Consider the following 25117-nt stretch of genomic DNA (forward strand, 5'->3'; position numbering starts at 1 on the left):
CAAAATCTCATTGTATATTAGGGATTTTATCTAACAGGGACACGATAAAGTCTTATAGAGTTATAGGAGGCGGCTCATTGGGCTCAACCTAATTGTTCTTGAGAGTTAAGGATAGAACCCATCAATATGGCAACAAAGCGAACCAACCCAAAGAGGAAGACAAAGTTACAATGGAAAACTCAAGAACGAAGATAAAAATCCACCTTTGCACCATAGAGTAGTACTGAATAGTAGCAATCATTTGATTTACAAACATTCAATGCTCTCTCTAAGTGACTAACTCTTCCACAACTTTTCTTAAACATAAGAATATTTAACTATAGTGAAAATGTGTATATCATACAAAGTAAATGTTCGACGTTGTTAAGAATTTTCCAAAATAGTAATGAATTTAGAAATGTCTAAAGCTAGAGCAACACAGACGTGTTATTGTGACCAACAAGTTAGTGCCGAACAATTTGCCACTTCCCCTTGCTTCCAATCTTCATGGGGCACGCCCAAATAAGCCCAGCCTACGTTCATGCTCACTAGCCTAGCTAAACTAACTACTTGTGTCATAAGTTCGGAAGGGTGCCCAAAATCCACATCCAAAATTTCACTCAATTTATGTTTATTTAATGTCAAGCCCATTGTACGCGAGGCTGTCTTGGTCTTCCTTTCCAAAACAAGTCTCACGACATACAATAACGAGTCATCTTTATAGTCATATTTATGTTAAGACCTGCAGCAAAGTACTATATTTAATCAAGGAAAGTAACGCCACTATAATTAGGTAGATGTCAGTATTAAACAAAAACATAATAATATACATGCATATGCAATAAAAGCCTTAGAAAAGGCGTTGTTTTTACCAGTTATGTACATGAAGAGTGAGCTAATAGTCCTACACTAAAACCATAAATTAGCCTATGGTTTTGATAAGTTAAAAGTAGAGCCTGAATGTACCAAAATTGTTAGCAGAGGCTAACCAGTAACCAGGTCTCCTATTTGCAGCAATGAATTCTGCACTCTAAATCTGTGCATATAACTTAGCCAGGCAATATAATGATCATCACAGATTGCCGAAAGTCTCTTGCTAAGATTCCATGTCCTTGAATCTCCTTGGGCGTTGTTATTTCATCGCATTGACATTAAAACGCGCACCATTTTCTGCCTCTCTGCCTTTTTAGCTGCAGGTGTCTTCTCTAGTTTCCGCTGATCTTCCAACCAAATATGCCTCACCTTGTCAATTGAGCCAAGTAATCTCTTCCGTGGAGTGAAGATGTCAGCGGTTTCTTTCCCTTTATGATCAGCATTTCTATCCCTAACTTTACATGCTTCAGGTTTGGTTGTTGAGATGCTCTTCTCATCAGGTTGGCTGTTGGATGTTGAAGCCTCGGCTTCTTGCTGAGGAGTTTCCAACGTCTGATGGTCACGTAGTTCGGCCCTTTTCCTCTCAATAGCCTGTGTAAGCATCAGAATAGATTCATGCTCCGTCAGACAACATAAGCATACCATGATATACTCAAGTCACTTCATTTCAATTGCCTTAACTCCAAAAAAACATAATCTTTATACAAAAAACACAAATCCAACACTTCGACACAAACCCATGTCCGACATGAATTCCCAACTCTAAGCTATGTAGCAAAACTGAAAGGAACACAAGCAAAAGAAATTGAGAACCAATCGTTGGCGTTGACTCTTTTCCATACGGTAAAGATCCAACATAAGCTAAAAAAAGGTTGACTGAGAATACATGACAAAACCACAAAAACAGTAAGTCGTGGCAATGGAGGTGGTTGGAATTAAATAATCCAAAATCAAGTATCTTGTAACAGACCATACCCCTAAAATTTAAATATAACAGAAGTCAGTACACCAAACAAATAATGTTACACAGGTACTGTAATTTTTACAAGAATGACTTGTCATTTTTTTAGGTCAACGGTTAGGATCAGATCATTAGATATGATACCCGTACGAGGAAACCAAATCAATGTTTGATCCTCCTAAATTGCATTCAAGCATATTCCAAAGTTTCAGCCAACCTAAACAACATTATTATAACCTAAACACAACTTGCAATCTATCACATGTAACTTCAGCGAGTTTACAGCCTACTTATGAGACTTGGACTCGTGAAGACTCATTTGGTATGCAATACTCCCTCCGTCCCACTAAGATTGCCTCATTTGATCCATAAATCTAATGAGGCAATCTTAGCGGGGCGGAGGGAGTAATGAATATCAATAATGTTAGTGAATTTGACTGTACTTTTGTGATTTCAATATCCACAAAAATGCAACTTTTCTCAAGTATAAGTCTCAATTGTAAAATTTTCATTATCACCCATTACCATATTAGATATGGTGTCGAGCCCAACGAAAAAATACAAAGAACAACATATACTTGGAGATAGTATAGTACCCAGTACCAGTACTATAGACTTTTGCTTAAGGAGTTGTAATCCTCGCAAATTTACAAACAAATTCATTACCATTTTCACCCATCAAATAACCCACAAAGAAACAATCATGTTAATAAAAAATTAAAACCCATGATTCCCTGACACAAATTCGGAATATACTCTAATCCTGATCTGATGATGAAGGAAGCATGCTTAACAAACATAATCATAACCAAACACCTCATCAAATCATTAACTAGTAGTCATTAAGTATACCAAATGCCAACAAATTAACACAAAAATGTACCAAAAGTAAATCACAAAGATGAGAGTAATTACCCTAACAATAGCAGTAATATCCCTTAAAGGTACTCTAGGGTACCAAGAAGGCAAAATACTGCTTCCATGCCCTTTTTTTACACTTCTTGGCCTTTGATTCTCTTTACCAACCAATGATCTATTCATATACCGACGACGGTGTCGTATTCTTTGTAATCCAGCCCTTTGCTTATTTGATTTAACATTGTCACCACTACTTTGTCCTGTTGATACATTTTGGGTTGATAATCCCATCCACCGTAACCCGGGTTCGTCTACTACGAGATCAACTTGGCGTTCAGCATTTTGCAGTAATGAGGATATGTCAACAGGTCTTGGTAATCTATCTCGTGATGGATGCATAATGTGTAGCTCCAAATACCTTGATCATTTCAAATGAATCACATAAATATATATAAATTAGACTATTACAATGTGATTGCAATATGATTTTCTTACAAAATAAAAGTGTAATTTTAGCTATTAAAAACATAGTTTAAAGTTCAAATTTATCACATAAAGTGCTACATTAATGTTTGAAGAACTTGTTAAGCTTACTATATAGGAAAAAACAATCCCAGAAAAATGTATCTATGATTGTAGCAAATTCAATCAATCTAAGAGACAAATGTGAACTCGATTGTTTAAACTCTTCGATTTACCTAAGTACCGTGTTGGACTCTCGATACTCTGACATGGGTTTGAATACTTTGACCATTAATTTTGAATCAAAAACATTGAAAATTAAAAATTTTATTAAAATAAAAGCCACTTGGACACATTCATGTGTCTGGTATAATTTTCGATTCCAAGTATCATTAAAAGTGAAAAAAATCTAACTTCCATAATTCTAATTTAAGACAAGAGTAAAATCAGCAAAATACAACCCAAAAATTCCCTCAAAAAATCCCAAAAATATTAAAGTTATTGAGCAAATTAGTTAAATTTAGTTAAAGATGAAAGGAAAAATACCCATTTTAAAAAGAAATCCAAAAAAATTTTGAAAAATTGTTAAGATTTACAACAACCCAGAAAAAATTAATAAATAAAAACACACTCATGACTAAAAATTATTTCACTTCAATTAAAAAAAATTTCTCAATAACAACCCTAAAAAAAACATTTACAAAAATTGAATAAAAATCCAAAAATGAAATAAACATATAACAAAATTAAATAAACCCGTCATTAAATGATGCAGGAATACAAGTAAATTAAGAAAGAAAATGGCACAAATTGAGGGTATAAATACTAAATCTTGACCAATTTTTAAAGAAAAAAATAGTGGAATCATAAGAAATAAAAAGGGAGGCAGAGAAATAATACCCAGATTTGAAATTGTTGAGTCTTCTTTACTTCAAAACTTGGCAAAATGATTGGGTTTAGTAGCTCTGTAAGTCAATGAATATGGAGAAAGTAGGAGAGAGAAAACCAAAAACAAAAAAATCAAAAAAAAAGAAATTAAAAAGCAGAGAAAAAAAGTAGCCAAGTAGAAAGTGGGGAAGTAATGGATAGCGGTAGTTCAGAAATCACATGCTAAAAAATGATTTTGGGGTTAAAATTTGATTTTGAATCTGAAATTAGTGAAAAAAATTGGATTAAAATTTGGGGTTTGAAATTTACAGTATGAAGGGCGGGATTTTGAATTGGTTTTGAAATGGAGATCTGAAATTTACAGTTTTGTTGTTCATAAAGTGAAGGTTAGGGTTAGCCAAAACCAAAACGGGGTTGGTGTTGGATGGACCAAGAAAAGAGGCATTAGAACATGGGGTAGTGGGGTCGTCGGGCTCCACTGCCCTATGGTGCTAGTCTTACCTCTTACGGAGTAATTTTTAAATACTACCTCCCTTAGAAGTTACTCTCTCTGTTTTATAGTGGTAGGGCCTGTTTTCATTGACTGATCTAAGTTGAACTGAACTGAACTAAAATGAATATTTATAAGAGAAGGAAATTAAGAATTGAGCTGAACTGAATTTCAACGTAAGAGAACAGGCCCTTAGTCCCATTTAATATTTTGGGCGTTTTAAAAAATCTACTCATATTGAATATATCTTATTTATAACTTGATTTTTTTGGAATTAATTGGTTATGGATTGATGATAATATGACATAACTCCAAGTAAGGAAATACGGAGTATGGAAGATTTACAAAAATTTAGTAGTTTTTAAAAAACTTATTTACGGTTTTGCGTTGGAATGAAACTTAATTACGAAAATATAGTCCACGTAGGCTCGGTAATACATTTGGGGGAAATTTTTTCTTTAGAGACAAACCGCTACCTTAAGTAACGGTTATAGTCTAAAATCGCTACTTAGGTAGCGTTGTGTGTTTAGTACTCCAAATAAAGATACGAAGTAGCAATTTATGAAGGGTAGAGGTAGCGGTTTTACTCTAAATTTTTTTTAAAAAAAGAAAAAAAAAACCCTTATCCGAGCCTACGTGGACAGTAGTTCCGTAAATAAATTTCATTCAGACGCAAAAGTGTAAATAAGTTTTAAAGTAACAATATTTTGTAAATCATCCAAGAAATATTTACCTTAAATTATGCAATTATGACTTGTGCTTTCCTAATAAAAAATCAAAAAAATTAAATAAGGCAATTATGAATTATGTTGTACTTTAATGTTAGATTCTAAATATATTTTTTTTTCTTATTTTATGTGATTAATTCCATATGTGACTAACATTATGAAACAGATGGAGTAATTTGCAACTTTAGGGTTTTATCTATAAGATATAAAATATTTCAAAGTTGCACATAATATTTAATAAAGGTATTAAGTACTTTTTTAAGGAAAATTTGCTAATTGCAGTCATTTAAAGATTGTACTTCGTATTTTGTAAATTGTACTATACTCGTTTAAAAACAATTTGCAAATTGCAGCCCAAGAGTTCTTATAAATGGTAAAATGTAACCCAATTTAGCTTTTTTTTTTTGTTTGCGTGTTGAAAAATATTCGGGTAAAAGGTTTTAAGGGTCAATTTTGGCCTTAAGGAATCGAATCGAGCTCGAAATTAGCAACAAAAATAACGTTAGTGCCTCGTTTTGTGTAGCAAAAATATATCGATTTGTGTGCAACTATTTTTTGTTGTTTAAACAAGACACTTACATTAATTGTTTGTCAATTCCGAGCTCAATTTGAACCCTTAAGAGCTAAAATGGTCGCTATAACCTGAACCGAAAACTTTTCAACACGAAAACCGATGAAAAAAATTAAATTGGGTTGCAACGAACTTACAATTTATAACAATTTTTGGGCTTCAATTTGCAATATTTTTTTAAAAACGACTGCAATTTGCAAAATATAAAGTTTAAATGGCTGTAATTAACAAATTTTCTTTTTACTCTTTATGTAATCAAATAAGTGTAATCTAATATGAGTATTAATTTAGAAATACATAGTAAAATCAAGCACAAATCAAGGTAATTAATATTATATTTCTATTTTATTTTTCCATTTTAAGCTTCTTATATGTAGCCCTTAGGGTTATGTTTAACATTTTCCTTTTAAATTAAGCTGGTTTATTTTGATTTAACAAGTTTGTCAATATATACATATGGGAGTATTCAACACTAGCTTTTAAGTAGTTTGACTTATTCAAACCATTACTTTGTAAAAAATATTACTCCTTCTGTTTTTAAATAATTGCTCTACTTTCTATTTACGAACATTTTTAACACTTGCTCTATTTCCTTATTTGAAAATTTTATCCAATGTTTACTTCATTTTCTCTTATCTAGTGGACCTAACATAAATCATATTTTATTAATTTCATATTTTCTCTTATCCAATTCTCTCTACTATTTTTTTTTTAATTTTTTATTTTTATTCTACCATCTACCCCACTACCTCTATATTTTATTACTTTCTTTAATTTATTATAGAACTCCGCACATAGATAAATGGAGCAAGTACGTATTTTAAAATGGAGAAAATAGTGTTTGGCAATAAAGTGGTGGGAGTAGAGTTTAGTGGTTGGGGTAGCTTTTGTGAAAATCTAGATAGGTGTTGGAATATTTTTTTAGAATTTCACAACTAATAGCTAGTTAACAGCTAGTTTACCAAACACTCATACTTAATTATTTATATTCACAACTAACAACTAGTTGACAGTTAACATCTACACATACAGCTAATAGATACTATAATAACCAACAGATAACTCTACAGCTACATTTAGTCAGACATGTCCTATGAGTGATGTGATTAGTAATATGAAATACGAAAAATTTGGTTTTGACTTGTATTTCTAACTAATGTATAAGGTAGAAAACAATTTTTTTTCATGCAATATGGTATTGAATTAGTTAACAAAATTACAATGTAAATCTTCATAATACCAACCTTTAAAATTTAACGTTGGCTTTGACTTGTATTTTTAACCAATGTATACGGTAATAATAAATTTTGTCATGCAATATGGTATTGATTTGTTACAAAATTACAATGTAAATTTTCATCATACCAACCTTTATAATTTAATATCGAAATTGAAGGTATTAATAATCAAATTTATGTATCGAAAAACAAGTATGTCCAGTCAAGCTGTGCAATAATTAATATATATATATATAAGGAGAGGCTCATGTGAGAACACCTCTTTTATGTGAGAACACATCTATATTCTAATATGTTAAGGACTTAAGGTAGATGTTCTGAAATTAAATTAAGCCCATCATCTTCAATCTCAACATTCTCTCTCCTCTCCTCACCAATCCTATCCAATCTCTAGTTCCTCTATCACTACCATTGCTTGTTCCATAGCCTTTATGCCGTCACCTCCACCACCATCACTCTTTCTCTTCTCCCCGACATCATGGCCAACACTCTCTCTCCTCTCCATGACGACTATCATCACCACATGCTCAAGAATTTCATGTGTTTTGTATCAACTTTTGAACAATTATAGTCAATAATTCAGGTTGTGAAGCTTAATCAAAGGTAAACCAAGCTTAATTGACAGTTTAATATGTGAAATCAAAATTTTTTCATCCAAATCAATCAAATTGGGCAAATTATAGAGTTTGAAATTTCAAGGAATTTTAATTGAGTATAAGAAACTAAATAACAATTCATATGTTTTTGTTACCTTGGAAATCATGAATAAACTGATTTCGAATCAATTCGTTGTAAAAAAGGACTTTCAATTCGTGTTTAATATTAACGAATTATGTTCTAAAAAATTTAAGTATGTTCTAAAAAATGTTACATATGTTCTAAAATACTGTATGTTGCATATGTTCTTAAAAAAATATTGCATATATGTTCAGATTTGTTTTTGAGTTCAAGGTCTTAAAATTTGAGTACCATGTTCCAATTAAAAATATATTTTGAAAAGCTAAGTTTATTCTTCTAAGACCTATTACATATGTTAAGAATCATTGAGTCTAGGTTCTTAATTTCTAGGCATTTTGTTCTAAACGCTATGCTACAGAAAGTCAAGTATGATGTTCTAAATTTTTACTCACATGTCACATGTTCTAATTATTAAATCATATATTCTAAATTATTACTCATATAGATGTTCTAAATTATTACTCATATGCTCTAAATTTTAATTTGAGACACATGTTCTAAATTTTTACTCGTATGTTCTAAATTTTAACTCACATGTTCTAAATTTAAAATATGTTCTCATATAAGTATAAATTCTCACATATAGGCCTGTTCTCACCGGATCATAAATTTTCATAGATATATGGTGAATATATAAATAAACTCAGGGGTATGTAGTGAAAAAACCGTTATATTAAATTAATATTAATGTGGTCAAAGATGTGTATTGGAGATCATTAAAGTCAAAGTATACCATAGAAAAAGCAAAAAGACTTGCGTGGACCTGGTCTACAATAATATTATTGTGGACCCGAGGTCTATACACACGCAACTGACTTTATATTGAACATAATGACCATTATTTTAAACATAGTAACCTTATTTTTAACCTAGTAACCTTTATTAAAACTAATACAATGTTTAATAATATTGTGAACTTGAAATACGACGCTATTACCCTAATTTTAACCTAGTGGCCTTTATTATTCATATTGATCAATATATAAAATATTTCATTACAAAAATAACCACTTAGGCCTATATATTACCAAAATGATTTTTATTTCAATATAGTGACTTTTTTTTAATTATAGTGACCTTTTTTTTTATTAATAAAACAACCATACTTTCTCTAATGTTAGTGGTCCACAATAAATTAGTGTGAACCAGGTCCACTTAAGAATTTGTATAGAAAAAGAGATTGGATGGAGTAATTTTTGTTATTACCAAATTAAAAAATACAAATGCTCCTCCTTTATTAGTTGAATGATATCCTCTATTGGCTATATGATATCATTTATGATTATGTCTATGATATCCTTTATTGTCTAGATGATATCCTCTATTGGCTATATGCATGATATCATCCCTGACATAGCCGATAGAGGATATCATCCAATCAATAAAGGATATCATCCAGCCAATAGAAATATCATGTAGCCAATAAAACATATCATCCAGCTAATAGATCAGATAATATCATCCAGCCAATAGAGGATATCATCTCGCCAATAGAGGATATTATCCTGCCAATTGAGGATATTAAAAATCTGCATTTTATCAGTCTGAATTGACACAATACCTTCTCTATTGATAATGCACGTATCGAGTTAATGGTATTTCATACCAATTGATTAGGCATGCAATAGCCCATTTACTACCTAAACAAGAATATTTGCTATATGGTGTAAAAAAAAAAAAAAAAAAAAAAATATTTGCTATATGGAAATCTTGTAGTAATAATTTTTAGGTAGATCAGAAAAATGTAATGTATGTATTAATGTATACTTAAAGATTAAAGCCTTTAAAGGTATAATTTTCTTAGTTTAAATAGCTAAAGAGATTTAACTTTTTCATAATAAAAACTATACACCATCATTTTTTCTTTTGTTCATAAAAGGGGTGAGATGCTTCAGAGTCCACTATTCCATGATTCCGTCGACCGTCATTAGTGTTTAAATTGTACGGAATGCATAGTATTAATTATCCTAATTTAGGCCAATCTTCTTACAACAATCCAATTTGTCGGATTAGGTGTAGAATATATGGAATGTAGAGTAAATTTATCTTAGTTTAGACAACTTGAGGTGGGAATTTTAGCTTAGTAAAATTAATACTTGGCATTCTTTATATCTCATGATTGTTCACGTCTCTTTTGGGACTGTCATCAACTTTCAACAGTAGTTAAATTAATGATAAGCATTTTTGTAAGTACATTTTGAAGGTTAATTTATGAAAATAATGTTACTTATTATATGGAGTATTGGACGATGTGAGAGTCTTGTTTTCAAAATATTCCAAGAGACTAAGGAAGTGTTTATAATTCAGGCAAAATTGGTTTTAATAATATCTATTTTTAGCCGTTTATTTTAAATAATTTCAATTTTTGATTATTCTGGAATACTTTCAACTTTCGGGGGAAAGTGAGGGGGCGTATTTGTGTAACAGGTCCTGATCAATCAACAAAAGTCAACAACCTATTACTCCGTATCTTAGGTTATTTGACACGTGTCAAGTTCTGATTGTTCCAATAAATAAAGACAATATCTAAAAAAAATAAAATGAAAAATAATTAAATCACCAACCCCCACCCCCTTCCCCGCAGGAAAAGTCAGCCCCCACCCCGAAACCTCTCCCCACCTTGAAAAACGTCGATTTGTCCTCCCTCACCCTCGAAACCTCCCTCGCCCCTTAAAATGCCCCATCCTCTTCCCTAACCCTTAAAATTGCTCTGGTCGAATTTGGGGGTGGGGGAAGGGAGGGGGCAATTTTGAGAGTTGGGGAAGGGGAGGAGGACGTTTTACGAGGGAGCTAGGGGGCATTTCAGGTGCGAGGAAGAGGGCTCTGGGTGGATTTAGGGGTGGGGTATGGGGTTTTAGGGTGGGGGCTGGGTTTTCCGATAGAGGAAGGGGAAGGGGAAGGGGAAGGGGAGGGGGTTGGGCTTTCCGATGATGGGAAGGGATTTGAATTGAACTTGTCTTACTTGAAATAATATTAAATAATTTTTTCAGTATATTTAATACAAATGAATTTTTTTCACTCTTCAAGACTCTGCATGCATTTTAGGTTTAGTTCAAGTAAGACAAGTTCAATTCATCAAATCAAATTTTAATAAAAATAATATAAGAAAAATATAGCCAAACCAAGCTAAAACAAATTCTAATTAGTTCATAATAATAATAATGAAAAATTTAATTTAGATATGTATATATAAGTCCAGACAAGTTTAAATAATGAATTACGATGTGAAAACTATGTAAACAAAATAGAACTAAGGGCCTGATCTCTTACGTTGAAATTCAGTTCAGTTCAATTCAGTTCAGTTCAACTCAGTTAGTTCAGTTCAGTTCAGTTCAGCTCCTAATTTCCTTCTCTTATAAAATATTCATTTCAGTTCAATTCAGTTCAGTCAATGAGAACAGGCCCTAAGTCCCTTAATATATTAAGGGCATGCTCTCTTTAGATTATTTTCAGTTCAGTTCAGTTCTTAATTTCTTTCTCTCATAAAATATTTAGTTCAATTCATCAGCTTAATTCAGTTAATCAGTACAAGCACTAAAACCATACTTTGTAATCAACTATCCAATTAACATTGTGAACTAACAACAAAGAAATTAAGAAACTCACATACATAAAAGAAAAAACACCCACGGTGAGGGGAAAATTACTGAGATTTTAAATTGAAAACCTAGGAAAATCCACTAGTAGAAAAAAAGCATTAGGCACCCCCCATATGGCACCGGTTCAGCCTAAACCGGTGGCCAAAACCGGTCTAGAATTGGGCGGGTTTTTACCAAAAGAGAAAAGGCACCGGTTCAGCCTGAACCGGTGCTTAAAAAAAAAGGCACCGGTTTGAACCGGTGCCATTCCTTTTTTAAAAAAAAAACCGGCTTTTTTTTATTCCATTTATATATAAGGTAAGTCAAACCCTAAAGCTAATTCACTCACAAAACACTCTCTATGTTCGCCGCTCATCCTTTCTCTCTCATCCCTTTCTCTTTCATCTCCTCTCATTCTCATCCCTTTCTCTTTCATCTCCTCTCATTCTCATCTCCTCTTTCAATCTCTTTCTCGTTCTCTTTCAATCCCTTCTTTCAATCCCTTTCTCGTTCTCTTTCAAACCCTTCTTTCCATCAAATTTGATTGCATTTTTTTTTATCGATTTCTCGTTTTTTTTTTTTTCGTTTAAGATTTCAATTTTTTTCTGGGCTTTTGATTTTTCTTTCAATTTCAACTATTTTGATTTCTGGGTGTTTTCGATTTGTGGGTTATTCTGGGTTAATTTTTTTGATTTCGATCTTGATTTTTTTTTTTTCTATTTCTGGGTTTTTTTTTTCGATTTCGATTGTTTTTTTTTTCGTTTTTGATTTTGTTTTTGATTTCTGGGTTAATTTTCGGCTACAATAATCGATTTTGGGTTAATGCATGCATTTTTGGGTGTTTTTTCTATGGATTTGTTCGAAATTGATTATTTTGGGTTAATACAAGTTGATTTGGGTTTGTTCGAAGTTAATTTTGGGTTTAATTGATTTTATGAGTGTCTTCGAAATTTTTTATGGGTTTCTTCGAATTTTTTTTTTGTTTAATCCACCACGAACACATGCATGAGCAAGGTTAGGGTATTATTTCTTGGTTTTAATTCGATTTATTTTTTATTTTCTGGGTTTTTAATTGATTTTCGAATTTTGTTTTATTTTAATCGATTTATTTGTTATTTTTATCGATTTTAATTTGTTTTTTTAAGTGATTTTCAATTTTCTGGTTTGGTTAATCGATTTTTAAACTTATTTTAATTCGATTTTTTTTAATTTCTGGGTTTTTTCTCTCGAAATTTTTTTATTCTCTGGGTTTTTTTTTCTTCTGATTTTCGATTTTAATTTTTATTTTAATCGGTTTTTTTTTTTCTGAGTTTTTTTTTATATATTTTTATTTTTTGATTTTGATGTTCTGGGTTTTTTTCTAGGTTTTAAACTGATTTTCTTTTCTTTTTTTTTTCCCGATTTTCTGGGGTTTTTATTTTTTATTTTTTTCGCAGCTAAATCATGTTAATCGATTCATTTTGGTTGTTTTAATTGGTGCAGGTATATTGATTTAGATCTTAAATTGAAGAATCAAGATACAAGTATATTGTGAAGTTGTAATTTTTTTTTTTTTGTGATTTATATTGTAATTTTATTTATTTATTTATATGTTGTAATTTTTTTATTTTGATTTATATACTGTAATTTTTTTATTGATCTATACTGTAATTTTTTTGATCATATATATATATTGAATAGATTGAATTATATTGATTGTGATGTTCCATTCATATTTGGTATTCTCATTTAATTCTAGTTTATTTAATTTAAAAAAAAAATTGATTATTGGGGGGTTTTTGGCACCGGTTAACCGGTGCCAAAAACTTTGAAATATTTTTTTGTTGGCCTTTTTAGCACCGGTTAACCGGTGCCTTTTTGGCCCCCTTTTTGGCACCCCTCACATAGGCAGCGGTTCAAACCGGTGCCTTAAACCGGGTTTGAACCGCTGCCAAATGCCTTTTTTCTACTAGTGATCAGAGAAAGTATTTGAAGATTTTATTCTTTTTTGTTGTTTTTTTTTTAATATTTAAATTTATTTGCTATTTGACTATATCTTGACTATATGTAGCCTTCTTCGATCTTCTTAGATAATTTTCATCCGCCATGTGTCAGATTTGTGTTTAAAATTGTCTTACATAATAATAATAATAATCCTAATAATGCAAACCTTCTTACAGAGTTACAGTATTTAATTTTTTTTTGTTTGGTAATAATGTCGATTTAAAGTAGTTTTTATCTTAGTTTAAACAACTTGAGAGTTTAAGCTTAGTAACAAAACCAAGTTCGTTTACTATCCCTGTTTCATATTATTTGCAATGATTTAACATAAAGTGTGATTAAAAAGTGTCTAATTGTTGTAAATAATACGAAACGGAGATAGTAAAACATTTTAGCAATATGATTTATTTTTTTCCCTTATGACAAATATTTTTCACAAAGTTTCATTACTTGGCCAGGGGTTACTCGGTCGGTTAGAAGTTACTTGGTCACTTAGAGGTTACATGGTCAAGGATTACTCGACTAGTCAGGGGTTACTTGGTCGATTAGGGGTTATATGGTCAAGGATTATTTGATCAGTCAAGGATTACTCAGTCAAAAATTACTCGATCAGTCAAGGATTACTTGGTCAGAATTTACCCAGTGTGTGTCAGCCAACCATGCAGTGTAGCTGACCACACACAAAACTCCCCAAATGCTTTCAAGGTTGATTTTTATAAACAATATTGTTGGTAATAATACGGATTTATATTATATGTGAGTTTTTTTAATACTTAATTTGAAGGAGTTTCTTTCAAGTCTATTACTATGAATATTTGTTATATTATACGGAGTACTTTCTTTAATTTGTTGTTTACCTTGCACAAAATTAAGAAAATGAAATAGGAAAAAATTCCTTTGTTTAAAATAATTCTTAAACTTCTTAGATGATTTTCTTTGTTAGGGGGTAAGAAATATCAATATGTATTAGGAGTATCACCGTAGATATCAACAATTGGACCTTAAACATCATTAAAAGCTCAATGAAATTGCTAGCCATATCTTAGTTCAATAAAACAAAAATCTTATGACCATTCTTACATAAAACATCATACAAAGTTTGAATCTAAGAATAGCTTAACAATTTTGCAATAAATTCTTCAATATTCCTATCAGAGCTACCACCTTCTTCCATTGCCTCTTTAGTGAGTTGCTTCCACTTTGTTGCATTACTTCTAATCTCTTTTGCACGCTCTCCTTCCATAACCTCTCGAATACTGAACTCTAATTCATCAGAATTCAAAAAACCCTGATCATCTACCTTCACTCTAACTCCAGTCCTCCAAAAATCAACTATACATTTGGCATTAGTAGGTTGATCGGTCCATTGTGGGAATGCAACCATTGGAACTCCTAAACTAACAGCCTCTAATGTCGAGTTCCATCCACAATGTGTCACAAAACAACCCAAGGCACTGTGAGCCAAAACCTCAAGTTGAGGGCACCAATTGACAATCAAACCTTTATTTGATGTCTTTTCTTTGAAATTCAAAGGAAGCTTACTTTCTTCCAAAGCCCTAACAACCCATAGAAAAAACTTGTTACTTTTTTCCAAACCCTTTGCTATTTCTACCATTTGTTCACCTCCAAGGGAAGCCAAACTACCCATTGATATGTAGACCACAGAGGCACTTTCTCTTGCATCAAGCCATTGGATACAAGCATCAGTTTGGGCTTTGAAAAGACTAAGACCATAGTCTTTATCATCTTCTAACCTCTTGTCCAAGTACATTGAAGGAATGCATGGTCCTATTGTTTTCACAGCCCATTGACTTGCCATCCAATCTACTACCTACAAATTCAATTAACACATATAAAAATATTAATTTTATCAGTCTGGTTAGCTAATAAAGTGAACATAACCGGCCTTAAGTAACTATTTCAAACGACATGATCTAATAAGACCAATTCTAAATCAAGAGATTTTACATTCCCTAACAAGGCTAATATCCCATAATAAAATTGGAGTTATAGAGTCATTTAAAATTGCATAACCTTGATTATATATGATTATATTCCCTTTTTTGAGAAAAAAGAAACCCTTTTTTAAAAGATGATGAACAACAAATGGTACTCCTCAATAGTACCACTAGTCCATTACTTTCCAGTTAACTCTTTCGGCCTTTCCACTCCACATCCCACTTCAAGATAAGGGCCTTGTAGGGTCTACCAAGAAAATATGAGCCATCTTAACTCGGAACCATATGTCCAATTTAACTTATTTAATCAAATATTTGCTAACTTTGAAAATGATTATGTTTGATCATATTTTATTTTTGTTTATATATTACAAATGTTAAATGTATAAAACTTTACATTAAATTAAATTAAAAGTACACATTAGTATGAATATTTTTTTTTGGTATGATTCTTTATCTTAAAGATTAGTGTACAATAAAATGTCAAATTAGAATATTTGATCACGAAGTGAACGTAGCCTCAATTTTCTTTGTGCTAATACTCCATATTTGACAAATAAAATGCACTTTTTCTTAGACACTATAGAAATTGAGACTTTATTTCAATTTCTCACAAATTTTTTCAATCATAATCTTCCTAACTAATTACGTCCACATTAAGCAAAAGACGTTATATTTAGAAATAGCGCTGAAGAAGTATATCAATGAATGATAATAATAATAATAATAATAATAATAATAATAATAATAATAATAATAAAATCAAAGACTCGGTATATATTCCAATCAAACATTTAGAAACAAAGCAAGCATAGTAGTATAATGGAACAAGCAAAATTCATACAATCCATTTTATCTTGATCTTTATTTAGACAGAATATCCTATTTCCACGACAGAATGTCAATATTATTTTTTGCATTAAATTAGGTAGTCAAGGAAACCATACTCTTAAATTAACTCTAAAATTAACTTTAAATTTCACTCCTAATATCTATGCTTTTACATTACTAAAAATTCTTACCTTGATCTCCAAGACATCCATGGTATTAACAAACAAACAATTCACCTCCTCCAAATTTGAGAATTGATCCAACAAAACCTTGACCAATGCATTTGCATATAAGCTAGGAGTTGAAACAAAGCTAGGCAAATCATCAACCCGTAACAGTGACCCGATTGAAGGTAGAGACACAAGATCCGACCCGCTTAGAGAAGTGATCAAATCACCTTTATAAGCATGATAGTAAATAGAATTAACCACACAAGATTGTGTAAAAAAAGGAGCCCCTTCAAGTCCACTCTTTTTTACCACTTGTAACACCCAAGGCATAAAAGCATCATAAATAACCATTTTTGGTGTAGGGTAAAAATTTATACTATTTTGCTTGTAATAGTCAAGAAGTTTAAACAAGCTAAGGGATATAGACACCCTTAGACGATTAAGGTATGCTTCTACGTCTACTTTATCGGGTTCTTCCTCATAACCATCATATACACGTACAAACTCGATGTTACACGAGGAATCACCCGTGGTTTGGGGGCATAATCGATTGGAGATACTTGTGGTGGTGATTACGGTGACTTTAAGGCCTTTAGAAGCTAAGCGTTTTGAGAATTGAAGCATAGGGTTAATGTGGCCTAGTAAAGGGTATGAGAGTACTAAAACATGAGCTCCTTTAATTGGTTTCTGATAAACTTCACCCTCCATTACACACCAATGTTTATGAAGTAATAATAATTCTATGATATTTCTCTCTTTTCTTATTTATATGTGTATGTAAATTGGTTCTTGATATAGGATAGTTATTTGTCAATTTTCATGCATGTTTAAGTTATACCACGTTCTAATATTAAACGTATAAGAAGCCAAAAGCTAAGAGAAGTAACGTTTAATTTGAGGGTGGAAGGATAGTAAGTATACCTAAGTAACAATGTCCCAAAATATTTGGGAACCACCAACTTATGGAAATAGGTAGTAACTTAGCTCATTAATTAGCTCTTGCAAGTTGATTTAATAATTTCTTTTGTTCCTAATCCTAGTTTGGGAATCATTAAGTGGTAAGATTGATAATTAAGGTTTAATTAGCTTAATAGCCTTCAAATTATTGACAATACTTTAACAAATTTATGTATATAGTAAGTGATGTCTTGAAACTTCCTCAAAAAAAAAAAAAAAGCGATATCTTGAACCGTGAATGTTACGAAGTATCGTTTAAATTAACAAAAATTACTTACTTATTCTAGTATTCACTGGCCTAGATACCTCCTAAATTGCGATACAATTTTGTCTACATACAATGCATAGCAATCGTATTCATGCCAATCAAATATCAACACATTCATGGTTTGGAGTTAGAATCCTTTATAACATTTAACTAGAGAAGATAATAGTGATGTTGATTACGAAACCTCACATATTTGCTTTACAAATTTAAATTGCACATATATACAACGGTTTTTTTCCTAGCTTGCTTGACTTTACAATAAAAGACAGTAATATATTAGGTAGCTAGAGAAATATTTCATAGAAAGACAAGAAAATTGTAACACGTAAATTTGCAAGGAAAATAGGCTTGTGATAAGTTAGGGACCATTGTTCAACAGTTTGTTGCCATTCCCTTTTTAAATACTCAATCTTATCCAAGAACATAAAATATGTTCAACGTTTAATAATTATGTTTGGAATAGCATTATTTAGAGTAAATCATTATAATATTATATATAATCCAAATATAAGGTCATTTTTTTAATTATTTTTTTTTAAGGAAAAGGTCATGCTTTTTTTTAATATACTGTATCAAACTAGCTAGCACAGTATTCCTTACACATTTATTTGATATGTCCTATACTTACTACTATGTGATAAATTAGAAGGTGTTTCTAAAAACGTCGATATGCCACGTAGTTCTTTTTGTATAGGATTCGAACCCACAACCTCTTATAACAAAGGTGGTTATTTAATCAACTAAGCCAATTACCTACTATGTTAATAATATGTACACAAATATACATAAGTGCAAACCACAAGGTATAACTGTAAAAGAAAGGACTCAAAAAATAACTCAATTTTTGTTTGACGATCACAATTTCAATTTTGAAAAGCCTTTAAAAAAATTTATCGATTAAACGGCTACAACAATAGCAATCCGGGGCAACGCCCGGGCTGCTCACTAGTAGAATTATGAGAACAAGATCTTAAATGACATTAAAAGTAATAAAAAATAGGGATTATTTTGATAAATAATTTAATAAGAATTATGTAAAGAATGTAAGATTATTACATGAAGTTGATTAGATGCGTGAATTATACATGCAGTCATGCACCATGCATGTCAATTTTCTTCACGGTAAGCATTTATGTTAAATTATACTCTTTTGTTTCATAATATAGTGCACATATTGTCTATGTCATTTATATAATAAAATATGCTTATAATGCTTTACTTCGTATTATTCATCAACTTAGCAAATATGGCCTTAAATTCTGGAAAGCTACGCATGACATTATTAAATAAATTGATGGACGATGTCAGCCTTGAAAGTTGATATCAAGGTGCAAAGAACGACAAAAATATTGGGAAATTGTCGTTGCTAAAATTAAATGACTACTCCACAAGCTAAAATTGAGTGAGCATATAATGACAAATCATTTTTGGCCACATATATATGTTGGGTTTTGAATTAGGTTTAGTGCCATTTTAATTTTTGTAAGTCATTTAAATTAAGTGGTTGCTAATATACAAAACCCTTGTGATAGCATTGATTTATATATTATTAATCTACATTAGTTAGTTTACTACTACATTTAGAACATCCGTTTTTATATGTGTTTTTGTGGTGATGTTTATAAATCGACAAGAGTAAATAAATAAAATTAGTAATAAAGTTAAGTAAGAAATGATAAATGATGGGATGTGTGATGAAGGTATGAGTTATGGAATCTTGAATTGAATTATTGACGATGAAGGATGACCAAACTGATATTGTCAATTTATTTCAAGAGCTTTCATAGTGGACGGAAAGAGCTAATCTAGATGAAGGAGACGAAATTCATATGGGTGGGTAACTTGAATTAAATTGAGTTTTAAGTTGGGTAAGAGACTAAGAGTGAAACATAGCATATGTCTTTCATTCGATACTTTTGAATCTTTTCAATTATAAGTATTAAGATGAGTTATCCGTAAAACAAAAAAAGGTGAGTTTAATGTTTTTGTAGTTCAACCATCACAATCAAATTTGTCCAAAAAAAAATCACAATCAAAAGGTAGTGGGTTTAACTATAGCGGGATACAATTAGTACAAATTAGATAGAGTGTCACGTAATGAGCATAGTGCATACATATGTTATATCGCTCTTTTCAATTATAAGTATTAAGTTGAGCAGCATAATGTTTATATTGAAATTTAAGTGTGCAAGGGTAATCTAGCGACAATAAGTACCTTTTAAAAGTTGAGCTAATACTTTTAACCCTAAAATATTTTTTTTTACATTTGAGAAAAGCGATTCAAATATTACCTCTACTATTAACTACTATCGAAATCAATACCTTGTTCAAAATCCCTAATTTTTCCAACAAGTATTTTGACCTACTTATGGTATACCACCGAACATGACATTAATATTGTGTTTGGCCTGGGATATTTATATTGAAAGTTATGGAGAGCGCACTAAAAAAAAACCTTAATTAAGATCAGCTAATAATGCATGGATTTCCACTGAATTCAAAATTATTGAATCTATCATGATGATTGTTCAAGATTAGCCATTCATGTGCAGCCTGATAATGCAACCTCATTTGATTTCACATTTGCACGTTCTAATCTTTGCATGCAATGATGCATTAAATGTCGGTTACGAAAGAGGCTCAATGTAACATTGACACATTGTAACATATTGTCATATTAATCATAAACTTTTGAAATGAAATGTATCCTCAATGAGTTATGACACACTCATATATTACCTATATTTTTTATTAGTCGACATATTTTGACTTTTACACTATTCCACACTCTTCTTTGACCGTGTTTTGAACTTTATAGTTTATACATAATGAAAAAATATAGTTATGTGACATCTTGTTAGATTCGTCACAATATATATTTTCAAAATATCAATTTTTTTTATAACTTTTGCTTATCGACAATTATAGATATTAATGGTCGAATTTGTGCATTGGCAAACGTGACTAAATAAACATGTCAACTAAAAAGAAACGGAGGAAGTATAAGTTTAATTACAGTGCAAAATCTAGATAGTATTTATAATTTCTAGATAAAATAAGTTGTACCAAATAGCTACCTATAGTTGTCCCAAAACTAATTAAAATTTACTCCAACTTAGTAAAATATTGTAAAGTCAAATTAATATACAACCAAGACACAAAAAATTTGTTGATCAATTGGGCTTTTGGCTGCATAGAAAATTTGAAACACAATATTATCTTCATCACAAATCACAATGACCCAATTTATTCCGAGTAGTCATTACTTTAAATTTAATTAATTAGGTGGAAAACTAAAAAACTACTCCATACCCTATCCATCCTACTTTATTCATTAATTAAATCAATATAGTCCACATAACAGTAGGGTAGGATTAAGTCACTTTGCATACTCTTAACTTAATTTTTTTTTTTTTTTTTTTTTTTTTTTTTGTTGGGCGCAATCAACTAAAAACTTTATAATGTGGGGTTATATTAACCTTAAAATAACAAACTGTTTAAATGTGATCTATTATTTAGAGACTGACAATATTTAAGAATGAAGTTATAAAAATTATTATTCATAGACGGTCTGACAGAACGAAGTAATAAAAATCTAGTATCAAGATTCAAGAACCAAAATTGCACAAACATACCTTACTCTCAAGGCCATCAAAAGTGTTGAAAAATCGCCAATTAGCATCTCCACAATTCGAAAATTGATTAATCACAAGCTTCTCTAAACTAGGATGCAAACCAACACGACGAACAAAAGATGGCACGTCCCGTGCATCAAAAGTCATCCCAGGAACACAAATTTCCGGCCCTTCAACTGGTATACTCAATATACCTTGATGAACTTGATAAAATATCAAGCTAACTAGGCAAGATTGCGTAAAGAAAGACGCCCCTTGGATGTCGAATTTCTTAGCTATATCCAAAGCCCATGGAATGCCGGAGTCATACACAAGACACCTAACATTATGACCAATTCCAATTTTATGTTCAACTAGTTGAGTTAGGCTCTTTGGTGCAACAACATCAAATTTTTTCATGTATTCTTCGACGGTTCCCGGTGTTGCGGCCTCGGTGCTACCATCGGATATGGTTTCTATGGTGATTGAGCTTGATTTTAAGTCATGGAATTTAGAGGAAAAGGAAGAAGTGGTGGCTAGTGTAACATTTAGGCCTCTTGAAGCAAGTTGTTTAGAGAATTGTAGCATGGGATTTATGTGACCTTGAATTGGATAAGGGAATACTATAACATGCACTTCACTACCCATATTTGCTTTGGATTCCATCATTTTGATTTTGTGTTTTGTATTAACAATAGTTTTTGGTGGTCATATCATACATAGCTATATATTTATGAAGGATGTTGGTTAATGTTGGACACTAGGTTATCCGCCGTATTGAGATTTCATAGGTGGATACCTATTCCATATAAAATACTTTTTACTGTATTTGTTTTTAGTTGACACGTTTTGACTTTATACACTATTAATTCATATAGCACACCTTTGACTTTGTTTTGTGATTTAGGGCGTGCTCGGCGCTAGCTTTTGAGTAGCTTTTAGTGGTTTGACCAAGTCAAACCACTACTCAACAAAAAATGTGAGTGTTGGCAAAGTAATGGTTCAAGTAGCTTTTATTGGTGGAGGTAGCTTTTATTAAAAGTTAGGATTATTAGCTTTTTGAAATTAGAGGTAGCTTTTGAAGTAGCTTTTGAAAATTTAATGTATAGTTTTAAAAATAAAATATTGATTCTTAAATGTAACAGTTAGTCAACCACTACTTTACCGAACAATCATACCTAAATTATCTTTTTTTCACGGTTAACAGCTTGTTGACAGCTAACAGCTATCTCCACAGCTACAGCTACCTTCACAGCTATATTTTGCCGAACATGTCCTTAGTGCTTTAAAATCATAATCATGTGGGGTTATATTAGATTCGTTTCAACTTTTATTTTTGCTAATACGTATAAAGAAATTTACATACTTCGTATAAAAGTTTGTAGTGATAAAATTGTCTAACTGAAACATGTCAACTAATATAAAACAAAAGACATAAGGTTTTTGTGTGAAAACTAAAGAAGCGGTCTTACTTATACTAGTCAGATCATGGGGATATTCTAAACAGTAATTCAACAATAGAAATTTCATTCTTGTTTTAAAGTTTTTTCTAACTATGATTGTTTATAATGAACAAGTTCCAAAAACAAGGATTAAAAACAAAAAGATGAACATATAAACAAGGAGTAGTATAATAGTTTATTTTTCAATCCTGTTTTGTATCCGAGTAATAAACAATTTCCCCGTATTCTTTTACTTCAAATGTTATATTTTTGAGAGATCACAAGGTTCTATTTGATAAGGCAAAATATATTCAAATGATAAGATCATGTCAAAGTCGTCTCAACATACTTATTGATAATAAAATACATTAATCATTGAAGTCAAATTATTTTGATCAAGGGATAGAGAACATAGGAGGTATAAATCACTCTATTTTTAAGATTAAAAAGGTATTTCATTCCTACATAAGGAACCATAACTTAGGGGGTTAAGGTTTCATTCCTACAATGGGCAATGGCAAATTTTGGGCCAAAACTTAGGGGGTTAAGGTTTGATACTTAAACTTTTTGCTCAAATAATACTAAGTATAATACTCCGTACTACTTAACAACAATGCTACAACTCGTAGTATTATATTATTTATAACCAACAATTCAGAAAAAGTGAAGGGGGAGGGGAGGGTTTAATCAATTTACATGAGAACATAAATTTTCAAGAAATTTGCATTTTTTACATTCAACCAAACGAGTCCTTAGGTCCTAATCTCATTATATTATTTTTAGTTCAGTTCAACTCTTATAAGTTTAGTTCAATTCAGTTTAGTTTAGTTCAGTTTAGTTCAACTCCTAATTTCCTCCTCTCATAAAATATTCATTTCATTTCAGTTCAGTTCAATTCAGTTCAGCTTTAATAAGTAATAAGTTCACTTCAGTTCAGCTCATTTAAGTCAATAAGAAGATTGAGAAGAGGCCTTTAATCTATAATATGAATATATGATGCATCAATGAAAAGGAAAAAAAAAATTAATACTATAATTTTTTGACAAGAAGACACAATAATAATAATTAAACTACGAAGTACGGAGTACTCTAATTAAGGGTCTATTCTCTTCAGCTTAATTTCAGTTCACCTCCAATTAGTTCAATTCAATTAAGTTCAATTCAACTCCTAAATTCCTTCTTTTATAAACAATTTGTTTCAATTCAGTTCAGCTCTAATCAATTCAGTTCAATTCAGACAAATTCAGTAAATTAGACGAGGGAGCCCCAATTCATCTTTATGATGAACAAAAAACATTTATCTAGTGACAATTCCGTAAATAAATTAATATAAAATCCCAGTCATCATGGTGTTTCTGTAAATAAATCAACATTATTATGGTCTACATTTGACAAAAAACTTTAATTTATTTACAAAAATGCTACTAGATAAACGTATTTCTGTTTATCATGTACTACCTCCGTTAATAGTTATGTGTAACTTTGGGGGAGTTCACGGTTCACGATGCAAAATTTGATAATGGTGATTAATGTATTATAGGGGTATGTAATTAAGGTGGAGAGAGAATGTTAGGATAATTAATCCACCACCACTGCCACCAAGACCAACACCACCACAACCACCAGCCAACACCACCACGGCCACCACCAAGACCAGCCAACACCCTAACACCACCACCGCCTTCAATTCACAACGACAAGCCAACAGTCCAACACCACCAACACCACAATCGCCTTCACCAACACCACCGCCGACTTCACTACCAACACTACCAACCTACAAAACCAACTCCACTACCAACCCCCGACCACCACCACTACCAACCCCCATAAAACCACCACCATTGCCAACGAAAAACCACCCTAAACCCACCCCCACGAAAAACAAAACCCAGCAAAATTCAACCACCACCACTGCCAAATTCAACCACCACCACTACCAACCCCCACAAAACCACCACCACCCTAAACCCACCCCCACGAAAAACAAAACCCACAAAATTCAACCCACCATTCTCACGGAACACTCTATAGATCTAACGGAAACCACTTGCGAACTCATCACCACCACTCCAACAAATCCATCACGAATTGAAGTTCTTGAAAGTTGAAAAAAGAGAAAGAAGATCTCAAATCCATGAAACCCACTACAAATTTTTTGAAAGTTGAAGAGAGAGAAAGAAGATTAAAAAAAAAGATGAAGAGAGATAATGATGTTGAAAGAGGAGAGAGAAAATATGGGGAAAGATGAATTGAAGATGAAGATGAAGATGAATGGAGATGAAGATGAATGTAGATGGTTTTGGGTTCCTTGAGTGGAAGATGAAAAGTTGATGAGTTAGATTGGGTTGGTGGGGTGAAAATTGGGTGAGAAATTAATGTTTAATTAAATCTGATTATAGTTAGTAAATTGTGTTTTAATTTTTTTATCGAGGGTAAAATTGATATTTGACTAGTTTTTTTTTACTAAAAGAGGAAAGAAATATTTTTATTGCACATATACTTAGCGGATAAAATGGTAAAAGTTACACAT

The 25117-nt window shown here is 31.4% G+C and overlaps 2 protein-coding genes across 4 annotated transcripts; both read right to left on the reverse strand.

The window, feature by feature from the left end:
- Positions 1-785: 785 nt before the first annotated feature.
- LOC110738685 (protein GIGAS CELL1-like) lies at positions 786-4431 on the reverse strand. Of its 2 annotated transcripts, none has more exons than XM_021919086.1 (3): positions 4034-4431; positions 2729-3089; positions 786-1443 (listed from the first exon to the last, which is right to left on the reverse strand). In XM_021919086.1, the coding sequence occupies exons 2-3, from the start codon at positions 3068-3070 to the stop codon at positions 1117-1119; spliced, it is 669 nt and encodes a 222-aa protein (XP_021774778.1). In that variant the 5' UTR covers positions 3071-3089; positions 4034-4431; the 3' UTR covers positions 786-1116. The 2 variants fall into 2 exon arrangements, with proteins under 2 accessions (XP_021774778.1, XP_021774777.1); XM_021919085.1 differs by lacking the exon at positions 4034-4431 and adding an exon at positions 3370-3829.
- Positions 4432-14386: 9955 nt separating this feature from the next.
- LOC110738687 (UDP-glycosyltransferase 74E2-like) lies at positions 14387-21929 on the reverse strand. 2 transcript variants are annotated; one of them, XM_021919088.1, is made up of 2 exons: positions 21164-21929; positions 14387-15175 (listed from the first exon to the last, which is right to left on the reverse strand). In XM_021919088.1, exons 1-2 carry the CDS (start codon positions 21809-21811, stop codon positions 14450-14452), a joined length of 1374 nt encoding a protein of 457 aa, XP_021774780.1. In that variant the 5' UTR covers positions 21812-21929; the 3' UTR covers positions 14387-14449. The 2 variants fall into 2 exon arrangements, with proteins under 2 accessions (XP_021774780.1, XP_021774779.1); XM_021919087.1 differs by lacking the exon at positions 21164-21929 and adding an exon at positions 16325-20317.
- Between the last annotated feature and the right edge of the window lie 3188 nt (positions 21930-25117).

This window comes from Chenopodium quinoa, unplaced genomic scaffold (genome assembly GCF_001683475.1).
Source record: "Chenopodium quinoa cultivar QQ74 unplaced genomic scaffold, ASM168347v1, whole genome shotgun sequence".
In the NCBI taxonomy this organism is placed as follows: Eukaryota; Viridiplantae; Streptophyta; class Magnoliopsida; order Caryophyllales; family Amaranthaceae; genus Chenopodium; species Chenopodium quinoa.